At 45.7% G+C, this 15,867-nt stretch overlaps 1 protein-coding gene across 2 annotated transcripts in view; it reads left to right on the forward strand.

Annotated features, from left to right (window-relative positions):
* PNPLA7 (patatin like phospholipase domain containing 7) overlaps window positions 1–15,867 on the forward strand; it is a 124,289-nt gene that overhangs the window by 31,850 nt on the left and 76,572 nt on the right. For both annotated transcript variants that reach the window (XM_041406452.1, XM_041406453.1), the window contains exons 18-19: window positions 3,006–3,137; window positions 4,556–4,679. In XM_041406452.1, coding sequence (XP_041262386.1) covers window positions 3,006–3,137; window positions 4,556–4,679 — 256 coding nt within the window. The remainder of the gene's footprint in view (window positions 1–3,005; window positions 3,138–4,555; window positions 4,680–15,867) is intronic.

The raw sequence follows: 15,867 nt of genomic DNA on the forward strand, positions 1-15,867 counted from the left end.
ACAAGAACTCCTGTTATTCTCCAAAATTTCATTCTTCTTTTCCTGTCATATGTGTTTTCTCTTTTCCTCTCTGCTGCCCTGGGACACCCTGTGTTTTTTCTCAATAATTAATGAGAAGGTGAAGCAGAAATCACGTGGTCAATGGTTGTCATGAGGCAAAGAGCACAGCAATGGAAGGAGCTCAGGATGGAAAATTGAGTGTTGGGTGTTGGATTAAATCCTTCCCATGAAACTCCAGGGCAGGAGCCTTTTTTGTGCTGCTGCCATGAGTAAATGGCTGGCTGTAGATGCAGAGTGCAGGTCCAGGGGTGGCACAAGCTGCTGCTGTGGTGAATCCAGGGGTGATTCCATAGAATATGCCTGCGGTGCTCTCGGCATGCAACTCCTGGAAAACTGGAATCAAGTTGTCACCAGGATCTCCTGGGGGAATAAATTCAGGATCTGTGCTGCCAGTGGCTCTCTCACATTTTCTGCTTCTGTAAATTTCACACTTTGGAGGCTTAATCATATGCACTTGCCAGAGAAGCAGGAAAGCTTTGATTTTTATTTGGTCTTGCCAGCTAAGCTGAAAATCCCATTGCAGCCACATCCCCAAGAATATCTGCAGAAGCTCCAGACTTTCACAGAAACTGCTTAGACCTTATTGTTACACTTGGTGAGCTTTCTAGTAAAGAATCCTCAAAGTCCCTTCAGAAACCTCTGTAGTGCAGAGCTTTGGATTTTAATTTTCCCAGTACCAGGCATGTGCCAAACAGAAGAACAAGGATGTAAATGCCCACATGAGAGGAAGAAAACTGGGCTGAGAATGGGGGAAGAGAAAAACCTCTTTTCCCTTCTCCTGCATAAGGGTGGGTCTAACCTTCTGTGTTAATTCTCTTGTAGAAACTGCATGGGACTGAAGGACATGAGAAAACTCAAGGTGGAAATAAAAGAAGCCTGTTAGTTTGCATTTTGAATGCATTAAGTATTAAGATATATATTATGAGGGAGGAAAAGAGTAAATGGCTTTTATTGACAGCAGCAGACAGCCTGTGTGGGAAGAGGGCTAAATAAGCAAGTGGAGTAAAACCAATGAGCTAAACCATCCAAGATTTTTTGGGGCTTTATTTGACTTCTGAATCTGCTGAGAAGGGGGATAGGGATTTTTTAAATAAAACCATCCAAGTTTTATTTAACTTCTGAATCTGCTGAGAAGGGGGATAGGGCTGGGTGTTTTCCATGTGTCTGTTGGTACCTTGGTTGGGATGGCATGGAAAAATCAGGACCAGAGAAGAGGTTCAGGAAAGAAAAGCTGTTCTGCTTTTTGGTAATGGTGTTTGCTGCTGGATTGTTAAGTGTTGTAAATGTCAGAGCTAGTGTTCAGTTTAATTTACCATGTAGACATTGAAGTGCAGGTGTGTGAGTTCAACATGAAATAGGGATATGTCCTTTGGATCTCTGCTCTTTCAATTCCAGGGCTTTTGACTGAAATTTTAGGCTTTGTTATTGCAAAAGTTGTAACTGGAGCTCTGAGTGAGGAGAGCAGTATCCATGGGAAGCTCCCTGTGTGCTGCAGTGTCCCACAGTCTCTGGCAGCTCTGGGGCTCTGGCTGCAGCAGTGGCACTAATAAGGAAGAGTTCTGGTGTTGGAGAGACTTCAGGGCAGGTTCTGTGCCCCATCCAGGCAGTGCAGAGCTCCTGCTTTTGTTGTCACAGTCTTGGATTGTGGATCTCTGCTTGGGCTTTCTGTGATTGTGCCAGGTTACAGTGGTCCACAGAGCTGTAATCCAGTTAGGGAACAAGGAGTGGCAGTGCTCCTTCCGTGTCTGTCTCTCTTCCTCAGTTATTTAGGGGTGAGGTTAAATACACAGCTGACATGATTTGTGCTCAGAGAGAGCACAAAAAGGAGATTTTTCTTACCAATCTGGCACCTTCCTTGTGAAGGCAACATGGATGCAGAAAACTTAACAAGGAACCTCAGGAGGTTTCAGCAGTGCTGGAGCTGTGAGCAGGTTTCATGCATCTCCCTCACCTTTCTGTGTGCACTTCTCATGCTGGGGCTGCAGACACAAATCGACTTCTTTGTGAGTTGTTATTTCTTTTTTGTGAAATAACTATTTTTTAGTAGTCTGCCCTTGATGCTGCATAGGAACAAGAAAGACAAGCTGCCCTAACAGGCAGAACAACCTGACATGTGTGTGATCCATTCACCCCTGGGAGTGCTTCAGGAGGTATTTGAGTGCTCACTCCCACAGTGATAGGGTGAAGTAATCTTCAGTCTAAAATGAAGGAGAAATTAGACATTCCAGAGCAATTCCCAGGTGTCTGTGAGAGTGTTTTTTTGATAGGCCTCACAGTCACTGTGGAGTTTGAGGTTGTCCTGGCAGAACCTTCTCAGTTTTTCAGTTTAAGGAACATACTGAATTACATGGTGTCTTTATTATTAGAGACTTTTAAGCATGACTAAAAACATTCAGTGTGAAGATGGGGAGCTTTATTAGAAGATATTTCAGCTCTTTGTGGTCCTTGCAAGAGGGAAAAGGGAATATTTGAAATGCAGAGCAGGTGTTTTATTTTTAAGCACCTCAGACTTTACATATAAAAAGATTCTGGTGTGATATGTGGGGGAAACTGAGCATGAGCAAGAGACTGAGATGAGCAGAGCAGCAGGGAGGGAAGATCCTGAGGACAGGATGAACATTTTCCTGAGTCACAAGAGACCTGTGTGAGGGGGAAATGAGGAGGGTGGCTCATACACAACAGCTCACATGGTTCCTGTCCATCCTGCTGCACTGGGAGAAGGGAATTGGGCCAGACAGCAGGACTGGCATCCTGCCTGTGGGACAGTGCCAGCTCTGAGGCCATTTGATTTGGGCTGGGGTGGAAGCTGGGCAGCCCTGTGTTTGGTCAGAGTCCCTGGTGACCATGGTGGTGGCCTGGGAACTCCTGCCCAGCTGCCCTGGGACGTGGTGCCTCTGGGCAGCTGTTCCTGTTCAGTGCTTCAGTGACACTTTGGTTTTCCTCAGGATCATGAGGGAGCAGCCCAGTGTGGTGCTGGGGGTGGCCCACACTGTTGTGAAGAGAATGTCCCCCTTTGTCAGGCAAATTGACTTTGCCCTGGACTGGATGGAGGTTGAGGCTGGACGAGCTGTTTACAGGTGAGATGTGGACAAAACTGTGTGTTTGTTGAAATTTTCCTGCTTCATGAGCTGTGCTCTCTTGGGGATGTGTAAATTGAGAATCTCAGGCTGTATTTATCAGCTATTCCATTGGGTTTATTGGTTTGCCTATTTTGAGATTATTTTCTTTCTGCAATACCTTCAACATTGCTTCAGTCTCTTGTCTCTACATGTTGCTAAATTATTTTATACTATTCCTCATCTTTTCTGTTGTCTTGGCAAGCTTTTAAAGTGCTATAATTGATTAAGACACAGTTCCATGTTCTGGTGGTAGTTTCTGCATTGTTGAGGGCATGAGGATCTGTTGCTCAGAGGTTTTCAGCCTTTCTGAAACAAACAGAAAAACTCAAAGGTAATTCAGTTCGGCTTATTCAGCAGTAAATTGAAAATAGGAATTTTGTGTTTAAGGGGCAAAAGTTACCTTGTAAACTATGTTTTTATGGATATGTACTGGGATGCAATTGAGCTGTTACGTCGTTGCTGCAGTGATGAGAGACTAACAGTCTAATTTAATTAGAACACAATCTATGTAACTGCAATTTTTATAACCATACCTGCAGCACCAATGCCAATGGAAGTTTTGGATTACTCTGTCCTAGCTGTCACTATCTTGTTAAAATCCTCCGGAATTCCTTGCATTTGTTTTAACTCCACATCAGAAGTGTGGCATTCCCAGCAGCACTCCTAATTGTGCCAGCAAAAAAGTTCTTGGTAGACGAAGGTGTGTGCACCAGAGCCATTTGGGGGTCTTACTCTTTGACCTGCAGAATTCCTCTGCACATCCACGTTGACCTTGCAGTGGGAACAAGCTCCTGAGTAGCCAGCAGTGAGCCTGTGGTGTCCCCTGGGGCCTGCTCACACCCTGGTCATCCCCTGCCAGTCCTAGCGTGGAACCCCACACTGGCCTGGGTTGGAAAGGCCCTTAAAGCTCTTCCAGTGCCACCCCTGCCATGGGCAGGGACCCCTCCCACTGTCCCAGGCTGCTCCAACCCCATCCAGCCTGGCCTTGGGCACTGCCAGGGATCCAGGGGCAGCCCCAGCTGCTCTGGGCACCCTGTGCCAGGGTCTGCCCACCCTGCCAGGGAACAATTCCTAATTCCCAATATCCCATCTAACCCTACTCTCTTTCAGTTTGAAGCCATTCCCCTTGTCCTGTCACTCCTTATCTCAGCTGCCTGTGCACAGCCTGTACATTGCACATTAAACCCATTTCCAGTCATCTTTTAACAAGTTCCTGCTCCGTTTCTCATTTTCTCATTAAAGCAATTAAACACTTTCCTGCGTCTTCCGCGCCAGGCAGAGAAAAACCACCAACTTACTCAGAGATGCATTGCTGAGATGCATTTGCTGAGCAGGGACTCTTCTTTAATGGTGTGTCCTGGTTGTTTTCCCTGCAGGCAGGGGGACAAGTCTGACTGCACGTACATCGTGCTGAACGGCCGCCTGCGCTCCGTGCTGCGCATGGACGACGGCAAGAAGCACCTGACCGGGGAGTACGGCCGGGGGGACCTCATCGGAGTGGTGAGAGGGGCCCTGTCCCCCTGGAAATGGGCTTTACTCGTGCCAAACACACCCAGTCCTGCTCCCATCCCCTGGGCGTCTTTAGGGCTTCCGAAGCTGAAAATGTGGGAAACTCCTTTCAGCCTGGGAAGTTTTTATAGTGGTTGGTGAGTGGGGTTGTTAGAGTTGGTTTAGAAAGAAAGATAAACACAAAAAAGTTGTGTCCTGCCCAGTGCTCCTCTGTGCCATGGGTTACTTTCCTCCCCTTTCCTATGCCAGCCTGTGAAATCAGGACTGGAATAATTGCAGCAATGTGCACTAACTGGGGATTTGAATAAATTTGGTGCCATAGGAGGAGTCAGTTTGGATTAGCCCTGCCCTGGAAGTGTCTAGACCAACCTCCTCAGAGTTAGCAGAGCTGGCTTCAAAGCTTTGTCAGGTTTTTCAGGGAGTGTGTAATTATTATAACTATTAAAGCAACTGTTCGTTTCAGAATTACAGTATTTATCCATGTTTAATTTCTCTCTTACCTTCATTTTTTTGTTTCACAGACCTAGTTTTGTTTCTCAGACCTAACAGCAGAAATAGAAGTCATAAATATGTGTGGCTTGTTTGATTTTTGTATTTAAAATCAGAAGATTTCTGAGGTTCTGAGCTTGTTGTTCAGGCCCTTTTCTGCTTTCTGAGCTGAAAACTAAGCACTGAAAATGTATCTGTTTATAGGCAGAATTAGCATAGCTCTGAAGCCATGTGAATTGGGATTAGTTCTATGGGAAGAAATTCCTTTTTATAGGAATGAAGAGGAAGGAGTAGTCTGAGGCTTCCCTTAGAGAGCTGATGCAAAATTTTGTCTGTGGGGTCCATGAGGCAGTTCTGGTGATGCTCCCAGCAGAGACAGGGCTGGGCTGGGCTGCTGCTTGCCCCATATTTGATAATTCCATGTGCACTGGATTTAGGGATCTCTTCCCACACTCAGTGCTGCTCTGGCTGAGGGGTTGTATTGGCTTGGGACTGTGTTTGGAGAAGCAGGCCCATGCTGGAATGTGCTTCTAGCACAAATTTTATTTGTTTTTTTTTCTTTCTTTGGGATACTTCATTAAAGATAAAATGACATGGTTTGACAGGAGCTAAAGCTGACATCTTTTGTGACTAATCACAATGGTGTGAGGCCTTTTGGTGTGTGAAGAAGGGATTGTCACTGTCACATCCAGGCATTTTCCTTCTTTCCTCTGCCTGTGGTGTTCTGCAGCTTTTCACTGTCAAGCTCCTGGAGTTTTACAGAGTTCCTAGGTTAAAAACAGACCTGTTCTACTTTCTGAGAGCAGTTTTGAGTGACAGGGCAGCATATGGTGCTCAGAGGGTGGTGAGGCCCTGGCACAGGGTGTCCAGAGAAGCTGTGACTGCTCCTGCATCCCTGGAAGTGACAAAGGCCAGGCTGGGGCAGTGGAAGGTGTCCCTGCCCATGGCAGGGGTGGCACTGGATGGGCTTTGAGGTCCTTTCCCACCCAAGCTTTTTTACAGTTCAGTGGTTCTATGAAATGGTCTAAACTTCACCTCTCTGTGCAAGGCTGTGCTGCTTTTTCCAGGCTGGTCCAGCTGTTTTTCTGGGCAGGAAGGAGGAGGTGGGTTGGTGGAAGGACTGGGCTGTGTTTGCTGTAGCAGAGCCTTGTTTGCAGTGAGTGCCCAGGCAGGGATACAGAAATACCCGTGCAGTTTATGCCTAAAGCACAAGTCACTGTTTTGGATCCACGTTGTGACATGAATCACGTTGGAGACTTCAGTGACTCTGTGGACGTTGTCATCTCCTTCCTGCCCACAGCTCCCAGCCCCACTGACTCATTCTGCCATTTGTTGGAAGTGTCTCCATGCTCTGGCTGCCTTTTGCAAACATGGGGGAGGATCTGTGAAGAATGCCAGCATTATTTCAGAGGGCATTAGCAAAGCGATATTTTTGCTTTTAAAAAGTTTTGTTTATCCCCTTCTGTGGAATCTGTTATAAACCTTTAAAAACCTCCTGAAGGGTTGGGGTTTTTTTTTCCTGACATTAACATAATTGGGGTTCTGGGTGCTTGCAGGGAATGAAAGCAGCAGTAGGTGCTGGTAATTGGTTTTTTGGTGAACTGGTGGCTTGATCCTCGCTGAACGCCTCCGAGACCCTCCTTGTCACCCATAATTGTGAGCACTAAGCAAACACGAGTCTTGCAGTCGATGGCTTTTTGTTTACTGCCTCTGTGTCAGAACTTTTCAAATGCCACGTGTCATTTGCATAAGAGATGAGGCTCTGCTGTTCCTGCTTGCAGGAGCAAAGCAGTGCAGGATGAAGGGTTTCAGACAAGATGTTAATTTTCAAGCGTGTGCGTGCGCTCCCAGGGCTCAACTTGTGGCTCAAACTGTTTTGTTCCCTGCACTGACTCAATGGCATCTGTTCCTGAGGTCTGTCGGTGCAGGGGGAGAAGAGCAGATTAGAAACTGAAGTTTCCTTCAGTGGAGTTCTTGAGGAGCTGACAAGGACAGTTCTGTCAGGGGAAAAGGATCCTGACTCTCAGGGAGACTCTTTGGAGGGGCACTGGCTGCTATTGGCCCTATTGATGGGCAACTCCAATCACTGTATCTGGTCAAAACTCAATTTAGAAACTTTCATGTAATTTTTAAAGGACAATGATGAATCTGTTGAATAATTCCCTCCCTGTTGGAATACAGCTGACATAAGTCTTGCTTTCTAGAGACTAAGATTTGACTCATTTATGGGAAATCTTTTAATTTGGTGGTCCATTGCTATAGATGCACATAGGGAAAAATGTTGAAAGGTGAACTTTATCTACCAGCTAAAGGGTCATGTTTTTTATATTTTTATAATTTCTGCCATGCCCTGGGTGATCCCAGAGGAGATCAGAGGAGACAGCTGTGTGTTGATGGAGTGGAAGGGCTTCTCTTCACCCAGCTACTTGTTTAAAATACTTACCTTAGTCTCTCAGTTCTTTTCTTGATATTGCTGCTTTGGTTTTGACCTTGATTAACCACTGGAAATTGTAGTTTTTACTCTTGTTCTCTTGATCTCGTTAGCACTTTGTTGTGTGTGAGAGAGGATTCCTTTTAATTTGATTTGTGTGCAGGTGTTTTGTAGCCGGTGTAGGTCCAGGCTCTGAGGTTCTCTTGTTCCTGGCAGTGCTGCTGAGACTGGAGCATTTATCCCCTGGTTTATTCCAAACTGCAGGGCAGGTTGTCAGAGCACAGGGTCACAACTCCAAACATGTGTGAAGGTGGGTGTTCTGTGCTTTTTGCACTGTTGGTAGGACAGCAGTGGGTGAGGAGAAGGCAACAAACCCATCAGAGCCATTCCTCAGAGTAATCTGCTGCTGGATCCAAGTTGTTTGTGCACTGCCTGCACCCTTCAAACAGCTGCAGGTGATGGAACCTTCAGTGCAGTGAGGGTTTTGTGCAAGGCCACACTTTGTTAATTGATTGATTAACTTTGATTAATTCAGCACCTTTTCTGCTTCTCTTTAGCAACCAGGAAGTCCCTCTTATCAGGAGGGCTGCACACCCCTCTGCACTCTGCCTTTGGAGTGCAGGAAGTGCTGAACAAGTGCAGAAAGGCATTTGTGCACTGACTCTTGGAACACAGGGAGAAATTGCAGAAAAGAACCCTCAGCTGCCAGTGCTGCAGCACACTGGTCCTGCTGGGCAGGAAATCATGTTTTACATTCTTAAAAATAAGACATTTTAAATATTTTCAGATGTTAAACTCTTTATCTAATTAAGACAGCTAAATGTCTATGGCTTTTTTTCTCTCTAAAAAGTTGAAACTCAAGAAGAATCTGTAAATGGCTTACGATTTCCTCAGGGGATTGGAGCATTGTCCTTTGGAAATGTAACACTGTTAGAAATCTTTTAATTGCTGTGTAATCCTCAGAGGAATCACACAAAGGGAACTATCAGGATTACACTTGTCAGGCTTTTGTTCTTTATCAGTATTAATGTTATCAGGCAGCTCCAAAGCCAGCTGAATGTCACTGCACCCTCCACATTAAGGCTGCTTTGCTCTGCCTTTTTTAAACATGTGAATTTTTTTGGCCAATTCTCTGTATTTTTGTGATTTTTGTCAAGCCATGACTACTGCATTTGCTGAAGCTGTAAGATACTACAAAGCTATTTCAGGTGAATTCAGATTATTGCCACCTCAGGCACACTGTGCACAGACAGTAGTTGAGGGAATTGGTGGTGGGTGAGGTTCAGGAGCAGAGCTGGAAGACGTGGTCCAAGGGATTGTTCTCTTTTCATCTTGTCCTCTCTCTCTTGGTAATACATTTCTAAAAATTATTATTTTCCTAGCAGCATCTTAGGTTTAAAGCAACCAACAAAAGCAAAGACAAAAAAATCCAAACCATCCATTGAAACCCACAAAGAGCAAGCCCCCAGTATTTGCCAGCCCCAAAGGGAGGCAGAGGGAGCCTGAGGAAGGAGTTCACATTTACACCACTGAATTAGTGTCAGAATGAGATGAGAAGCTGTGTCCTGATTTCCAAGCCCATCTTGAGAGTGTTTTTGTTAAACTCAGATGGCAGAGGGCTTTATGTGCTTGATGGCCTGGGCCACATTTGATGCAGTTCGTTTGGGGGTTCACCCTGGGGAGTCCCCGTAAGCTGTGAGTTCACGAGCAGCAGCCGCAGGCAAGGAGACGCCACGCGGCTTCTGAGGGTGCTGATTAAATGGGGGTTTATTGGGGGTCCCATCCCTGGGAGCAGCATGGCTACTGAGGGAGGAGGGGAAAGGGAGAGGGAGGGGGGAGAGGGAGAGCCTGGGGGAGGGACACGAGGGGAGAAAAAGGGGCTAAGAGAGGAGAAGGGCTTAGAGAGCGACTGGTCTCGCTGGCACGGTTTAAGAGGGAGATTGAAGTGGGCCTGGAATCAGACCTGGGCCAATGGGATTACAGAGACATGGTGGTTCAGGGAGGAGCACAGGCTTGGAATAAACCGTACATTTCGGAGGGGTGAGACAGGGCATACCATTTAAGTAAAATGCAATACTACACATGTTATTTTTTGAGAGTATGGGGAACTCTGGTGACAGATAGTGATGGAAATTGTGACCTGCTGGGTTCCAGACAGGTGATTTAATGCACTGGACTGTCATTCCTTAAGATACTGGGTGTCCCCTTCTGTTTCCAGCTGAACTCTTCTGTGATAATTGCAGCTATCAGCTCACTCTTGATACACATCCTAATCCCCTGCAGGGCAGCTTTTTCCTTCCCTTGCCTCCTTCTCCTCCTCCCTTCCATTTTGAGGGATGCCACATAGAACTGGGCTGGCTGGGAACATCAAAGGCTAATATTACATCGTCTTGAACCCTGGGAAACGCACAAGGCTGTTGAAAATTTTTGTTTTCCTTGATAGAACCTTTTTTTTTTTTTTTTGGTAAGCATCATTAAATAAAAGCCACTGAGGGAGAGAGAGATAAAAGTGATCCTTGTCATCACCACCAGATTGCTTGGATGGCACTGAGTGGTGGGAGCAGAGTGCAGTGGAGGTGGCAGGAAGGATTTTGGAGGGAAGACTCAGCATTGGAGGGTGGGGAAGGGTCCATGATAAATGTTCCAGCCAGCTTTGGGACTCTTGTGTGAAGCTGAGTTGAAAGGAATTGGATCTCTCCCTTCTAGGAAGTATCTGAGCAGCTCGTCATGGATTGTTCTCTCTTTTTCTCTTCTGGAAGTTCAGGTATCATTCACCCAAAGAGGAGCAGCCTGCCCAGGGCACTGCACATGTAGATCCTCTTCCAACAGCCTGGAGAAATGTGATTGTTTTGTTGGGTGTTTGGTGTGGGTGTCTCAGGTGGCTTCTGACAGGGTTTTTGGTGGTGTTTGGACTGTAATGTTGGGTTTAGGGCAGCACAACATGCATGAAACTTCAAATCTCTCCTATAGCTTCACGTGTACGAGGAGTAAAACTGAAATACAGGAGGCTGCGCTTTTACCAATTCCCTTCCTAGCTTTAATCTTCCTCCTTTTTTGTCCCTTAGTGATTTTCACAGCTGCAACAGGATTGTCATTGCACTGCTGCAAAGTGCAGGCTCAGTCCTTTGGGGAGAACCTGTGGGATGGCTCCCTTTGCCCTAATTACAAAACATAGCAAGCTCAGCCTTGTTTCATTTTTACCTGTATTTTAGATCTGCTCTTGCATATAGCCATGTACAGGTACACAAGACTTCTGTGCACGAGTGTGTAAACCTTTCATGGCTTTTTAATACGTTTATCTATTAAAAATTGAGAGAGGGAGGTTTGGATTCTTCTTTGCACACAGCAGAAGGGCTGGATGTCCTCAGTCACGGGGTTAGCTTGGCACACAGGAGATTGCAGAAGGTGGTTGTTAGAACAACTTTGAAGAGTACATGGTGTTCTGAGTTCATCCACTGGCACTGCTCCCACAAATAGCATCCATTTGCAGTTTGTCTGGTTGATCTTCCCACTCATTCACTGCTTCCAGCAGTGTCTCCTCCTTTGTCCTTTTCTGATACAAACAGTTTGATATTTCAGGTCCTTCTGAGCTGGGGCTGGAGCAAACACTGTTGGGATGAGCATCCTCTGCTGCTCCAGGTGCAAATGAGCTTGGAGAAGGGTGTGAGGGCAGTATGTTCAAGCAAAAAAAAAAAAAATCAATGTTCCATGTAGGGTTTGGTTGCCCTTTGTGTAACATTGGTGGTGTTGCCTCACTGGATTCAGTTGCAGCAGCAGCTCCTGCCCTGGTCTGGACAAAGAGACTGCTGTGACAATCCACAGGTGGCTCTTCTGTGCTCTTCCAGTGTTGTGCTGGCCTTGAGATACAGGTGTGCTACCTGTCAGCTGCCTCACTGCCTGTCCCTTCTCAGGTGTTGCCTCACTGGATTCAGTTGCAGCAGCAGCTCCTGCCCTGGTCTGGACAAAGAGACTGCTGTGACAAATCCACAGGTGGCTCTTCTGTGCTCTTTCAGTGTTGTGCTGGCCTTGAGATACAGGTGTGCTACCTGTCAGCTGCCTCACTGCCTGTCCCTTCTCCAGAGCCCTCTGAGCTGGCAGCAGATGTCAGTGTTGATGTTTCTTCTCTGTATCCCTCCTTGGGTGCGTGTCCTTTCATCCCTGTCCTTTGTGTCCCCTCTGTGCTGGCCCTTCCCCAGCATCCTGAGCTGAGCTTTGTGCAGAGCCTGGTCTGCTTTGGGTTGGGTGTTTCAGGATGGAGTGAGAGTTCTGGCAGATGGTCTCTCCAGAGGGTTGGTGGTGTCTGTGCACCCCCAGTGTCACCCAGTTGTGTCCCTGTGAGGACAGGCCCTGCCTGCTCCCTTGATGCTCCTGTTGGGAGCTAAGCCTGTGCTGAAGAGAAGACAATACAAGTATCAGGCTAATTACCAGACAGTGATTGTGGCTGTCTTGGAGGAGAATTTGGAGAAACACAATTCACAGAATCACTGGGTGGGGCCAGAACTGGACACAGTTTAAGCTGCATAATTTAATAATCCTTGGGGTCCTGACCTGCTTCCCAGAGTCTCCTCATACCTGGTGTTTTCATTTGTATGCTCTTACACAAGGGCCTGAAGGAGGATTCCCTTGGTGAGGAGAGATTGCTGCTTTTTGTGAGCTGGCAGCAAGGAAAAATCGATGGGAGAGGAAGAAATATGATGTGTGAAAAGATGACAGATTCTTGGTTGGAGTAGTGGCCATAATGAAGAGGAACTGAAGACAGTGTATTACAAAATGGATGGGATGGGAAGAGCCAGTGGTGTAAGTGTGCTCCTGGCCAGAGGCTGGGGAGAGCAGGCCTGTGGCTCTGAACATTTGCACTGGACGTGTCTCCTCATGCACTGGATCTGCTTGAAAATCTCACTTGAAAAGAAATAATCTCCACAAGCAACTCCTTGGAAATCATCTGCATTTTTAGTGACTGCTGACTGTGAGAAAAGTCACTGAACAGTTTGTTAAATTTGTTTGGAGAAGCAACATTTTCCTGCCAGCAAATCGCCTGCCCTACGCCAGCCCCAGTTTGCTCCAGGAAGTCTCAGAGATGCTGAAGCCTGAGCAGCAGAAGGACTGTGCTCAACACACTGGGGCTGTGCACACACCAAAAGTTAAGCAAATAAAGTGACTTCTTGAATGCAGCTCAGAAAGGAATTTGTACTTAGAGCAACTGGCAGAATATGCCGCTTGCTGGTTTTCACTTCCCAACTGTGTAATTTGGAAAGCTGTAAAGAACTGTTAGGAATGACTGCTGGAAATGAAGTCAAAAGAGGTCGTGAGAGTATAAATTGCTTTTCCCCTCCCTGTAGAAGATTTACAGCAACGCTTTTTCTTCAGAAACAACTTGTAAGGCAGGGTTGTGAATCATGTGCATCGTATGGGATGGAGGTAGCAAAACCTGCTTTTGTCACTGTTTAACACTGAGCTATGAGAAGGTGTGGGAATCATGGAATTCCAGACTGGTTTGGCTTTAAAAGGACTTTAAAATTCATCCAGTTCCATCCCTCTGCCCCTTCCACTCGAGTGCTCAAAACTCCTCCCTGTCAGAATTCACTGGAACAGTACAAAGAGCACAGGTCTATTTTTAGTGGCTTTTTTTGGGGGGGCTGGGGTGTTTTTATTTGTTTTGTGTTAGGAACAACAGAACCACAGCAATGCAGGAGGGCTCTCACCCATGGTCATATCATCAGTTATAAGAATCCTGGGGTGTGTAACACTGGAAATGGTTCTGTGCTCTCTGATTCACATTATTCCAGCATTTGAGACACTGTTCCTGTGCAATTCCCCCAAATTAGAGGGTGTGAGGTGAAGGCAGTGATGGATGACAGATTTCTGAGGGTGGGCTGGAGATACAGAGGAATTTTGAGGATGAGGAGCCAAGGGGTTGACCTTGGAGAAAGGGGAGTGGTGAAGGGAACATTCAGCATTTTTGTAGGGCTGCTAAAACAAAGCACAGCAGGATTTCAGAGAGATGGAGTTCCAAGTGAAATTAGCACTGCAGTGTGGGCTTGCTGAGTTTATTGCAGGAGAGAAAACCAAACAACATCAGATAATGAGGAGGTAAAGAGAAGAGCAGCCAGTCCATGCTGAGCAAGGATGTGGTGGGCTCAGCACTCAGGGAACTCCAGGAAAAGCAGAGGATTCTTGGAGGGAGAGAGGAACAACAACGATGGCAAATGCAGGAAACTGAGAGAGAAGCCCAGAAATGGGCAGTGAGGTGGAACTTACTTAGAGGCTTGTCAGGAAGGAGGAGGAAGAGTGGATGTGACATGAGAAGAATAGAGAGGTACAGTTGCCTCGAGCAAGGAAAGGATTTTGTTGGCCTCAGATGGAGGAGAAATGGGAAAGATTCCACTGGTTCTTTTTGCACTGGAGCAAATGCTGTGCTCATGCTGGTGAGGATGAGTGATGCTAATGGAAGTCTGGGAAGGAGCTCAAGAGAGAACCTTGGGTGATTATGAAACCAAACACATAAATAAACATTCTCTCCAGTCAGGTTCAATAAGATCTGAAAGATAATAATACTATTTCTTGAAACATTTGGTTATTAGTGTTATTGTGGAGGTGGTTTTGTGTTGTTTGCTGCAGCTGTGGTGGGTGATCAGAATGTTAAATTTCTCTTTTTGCGACCAAGGAAATAATGCTGCAATCTTCTGATCACAAGTGGATTTTGTTAATTTTGAAGTTCAAACTGGATCTCTGAGTCATGTACTTTTACAAACCTGGAAAAACATGAAGACCTGTTCAAAAGGTTCACTGGGCAGAGGAGTCCAAGGATTTGAACGTGGTTTAAGATAGAAATTGTTTTAAATACTCATATGGCATGAGACTTCTGGTTTTTCCTAAGCAAGAAGAAAAATATCTGAATCTCTGAACAGTTGATATCTCAAATGATTTACTAAAAAATACAAAGTAAAAAAGTGTTATTTTCAGGTGAGAACTGCAACTCAGTGTTAGAATGTTTTTGATCTCCAAAGGAGATGGAAATAGCCAAAACTAAATGGGTTTGGCAGATTTCCACATGAAGGAAATGTAGAACCAGTGCATAAAGTCTCTAAAACCACAGGGTGTGAAGAGAGGAGAGTGTGGTGAAAGTTGAGAATCATCCTGCAGATGATTCAAATGAGCATCCTCACACTTCAGTGAAGAGGAAGTATGTAATTAATTATTGAATCCCAGAATTATTTGGGTGGGAAAGGACCTTAAAGCCCATCCAGTGCCACCCCCTGCCATGGCAGGGACACTTCCCACTGTCCCAGGCTGCTCCAAGCCCCAGTGTCCAACCTGGCCTTGGGCACTGCCAGGGATCCAGGGGCAGCCACAGCTTCTCTGGGATAATTAATAAGTGAATAATGGGGACTATTAATAAATATAGAGATTGAGAACTCAGATGATTATACCCAAGGGGAAAGCACAGTTTGAATTTCCTTGTGTACTGTGTCTGGGATTCAGATATTTTCTGTGCTGGCATACTGGGGTGTATTTAAATGAAAAACCAAAGACTTCCATAGTACCTGTATGTAGGTCCAAGGTCCAGTTTCTGTAATCACTTGGGAATTGCAGTCAGCACTTGCAGGGGTCTCTGGGACTGGTGGGGGTGCAAGTCTGGATATTTGAATGGCTCCTTGGGAAGGAAGTTTGGAAAAGGTCTCCCTGTGCCCTCTGCTCTGTCAAAAAGACAAAGTTACGCTTGGGAGCTCAAAAACCCTCCCTGTGGCTGTATTTAAAGTTAAAATTTAATTGCCTTTTCTACAAATTTACAAATTTCATGTTTTCTGAAAGGCTCAGGAGCCCCTTGGAGCACAGTTGGTTTTATGCACTCATATATCACAGAAATTGTGACAAAGGATCTCGGACAGTTTGAGCGTTTTTCTTCTTGATACAAATTAAACTCAGTCAGGAGCTGAGAGGAAAGGTTTTATTTTAACAGCTGAAACTCTTAACCTGCTTTCAGGAGGAGGAAGGTAAATTACAGAGCCAAGAACCTGTGATAAAAAGCTGGTAATAGGGGAGGGAGATAGAACATCTCATACAGCCCTTTGGGGAGCCTTAAGAGGGTTTGTTTCTCCATAAATGTATGTACAAAGATGGGGGTTTTTTTGCCCTTCTATATAATTAGTTTAAAATGTGATGACAGAACAAAACATCTCTGGAACCTGAGCAAAAAACAAAGGCTGATGATTGCAAAATAAAGGTACATTAAATTTCCCTGTGCAGTTTTCCATGCAG

This window comes from Onychostruthus taczanowskii, unplaced genomic scaffold, assembly GCF_017590055.1.
Source record: "Onychostruthus taczanowskii isolate IOZ18803 unplaced genomic scaffold, ASM1759005v1 scaffold25, whole genome shotgun sequence".
Lineage (NCBI taxonomy): Eukaryota > Metazoa > Chordata > Aves > Passeriformes > Passeridae > Onychostruthus > Onychostruthus taczanowskii.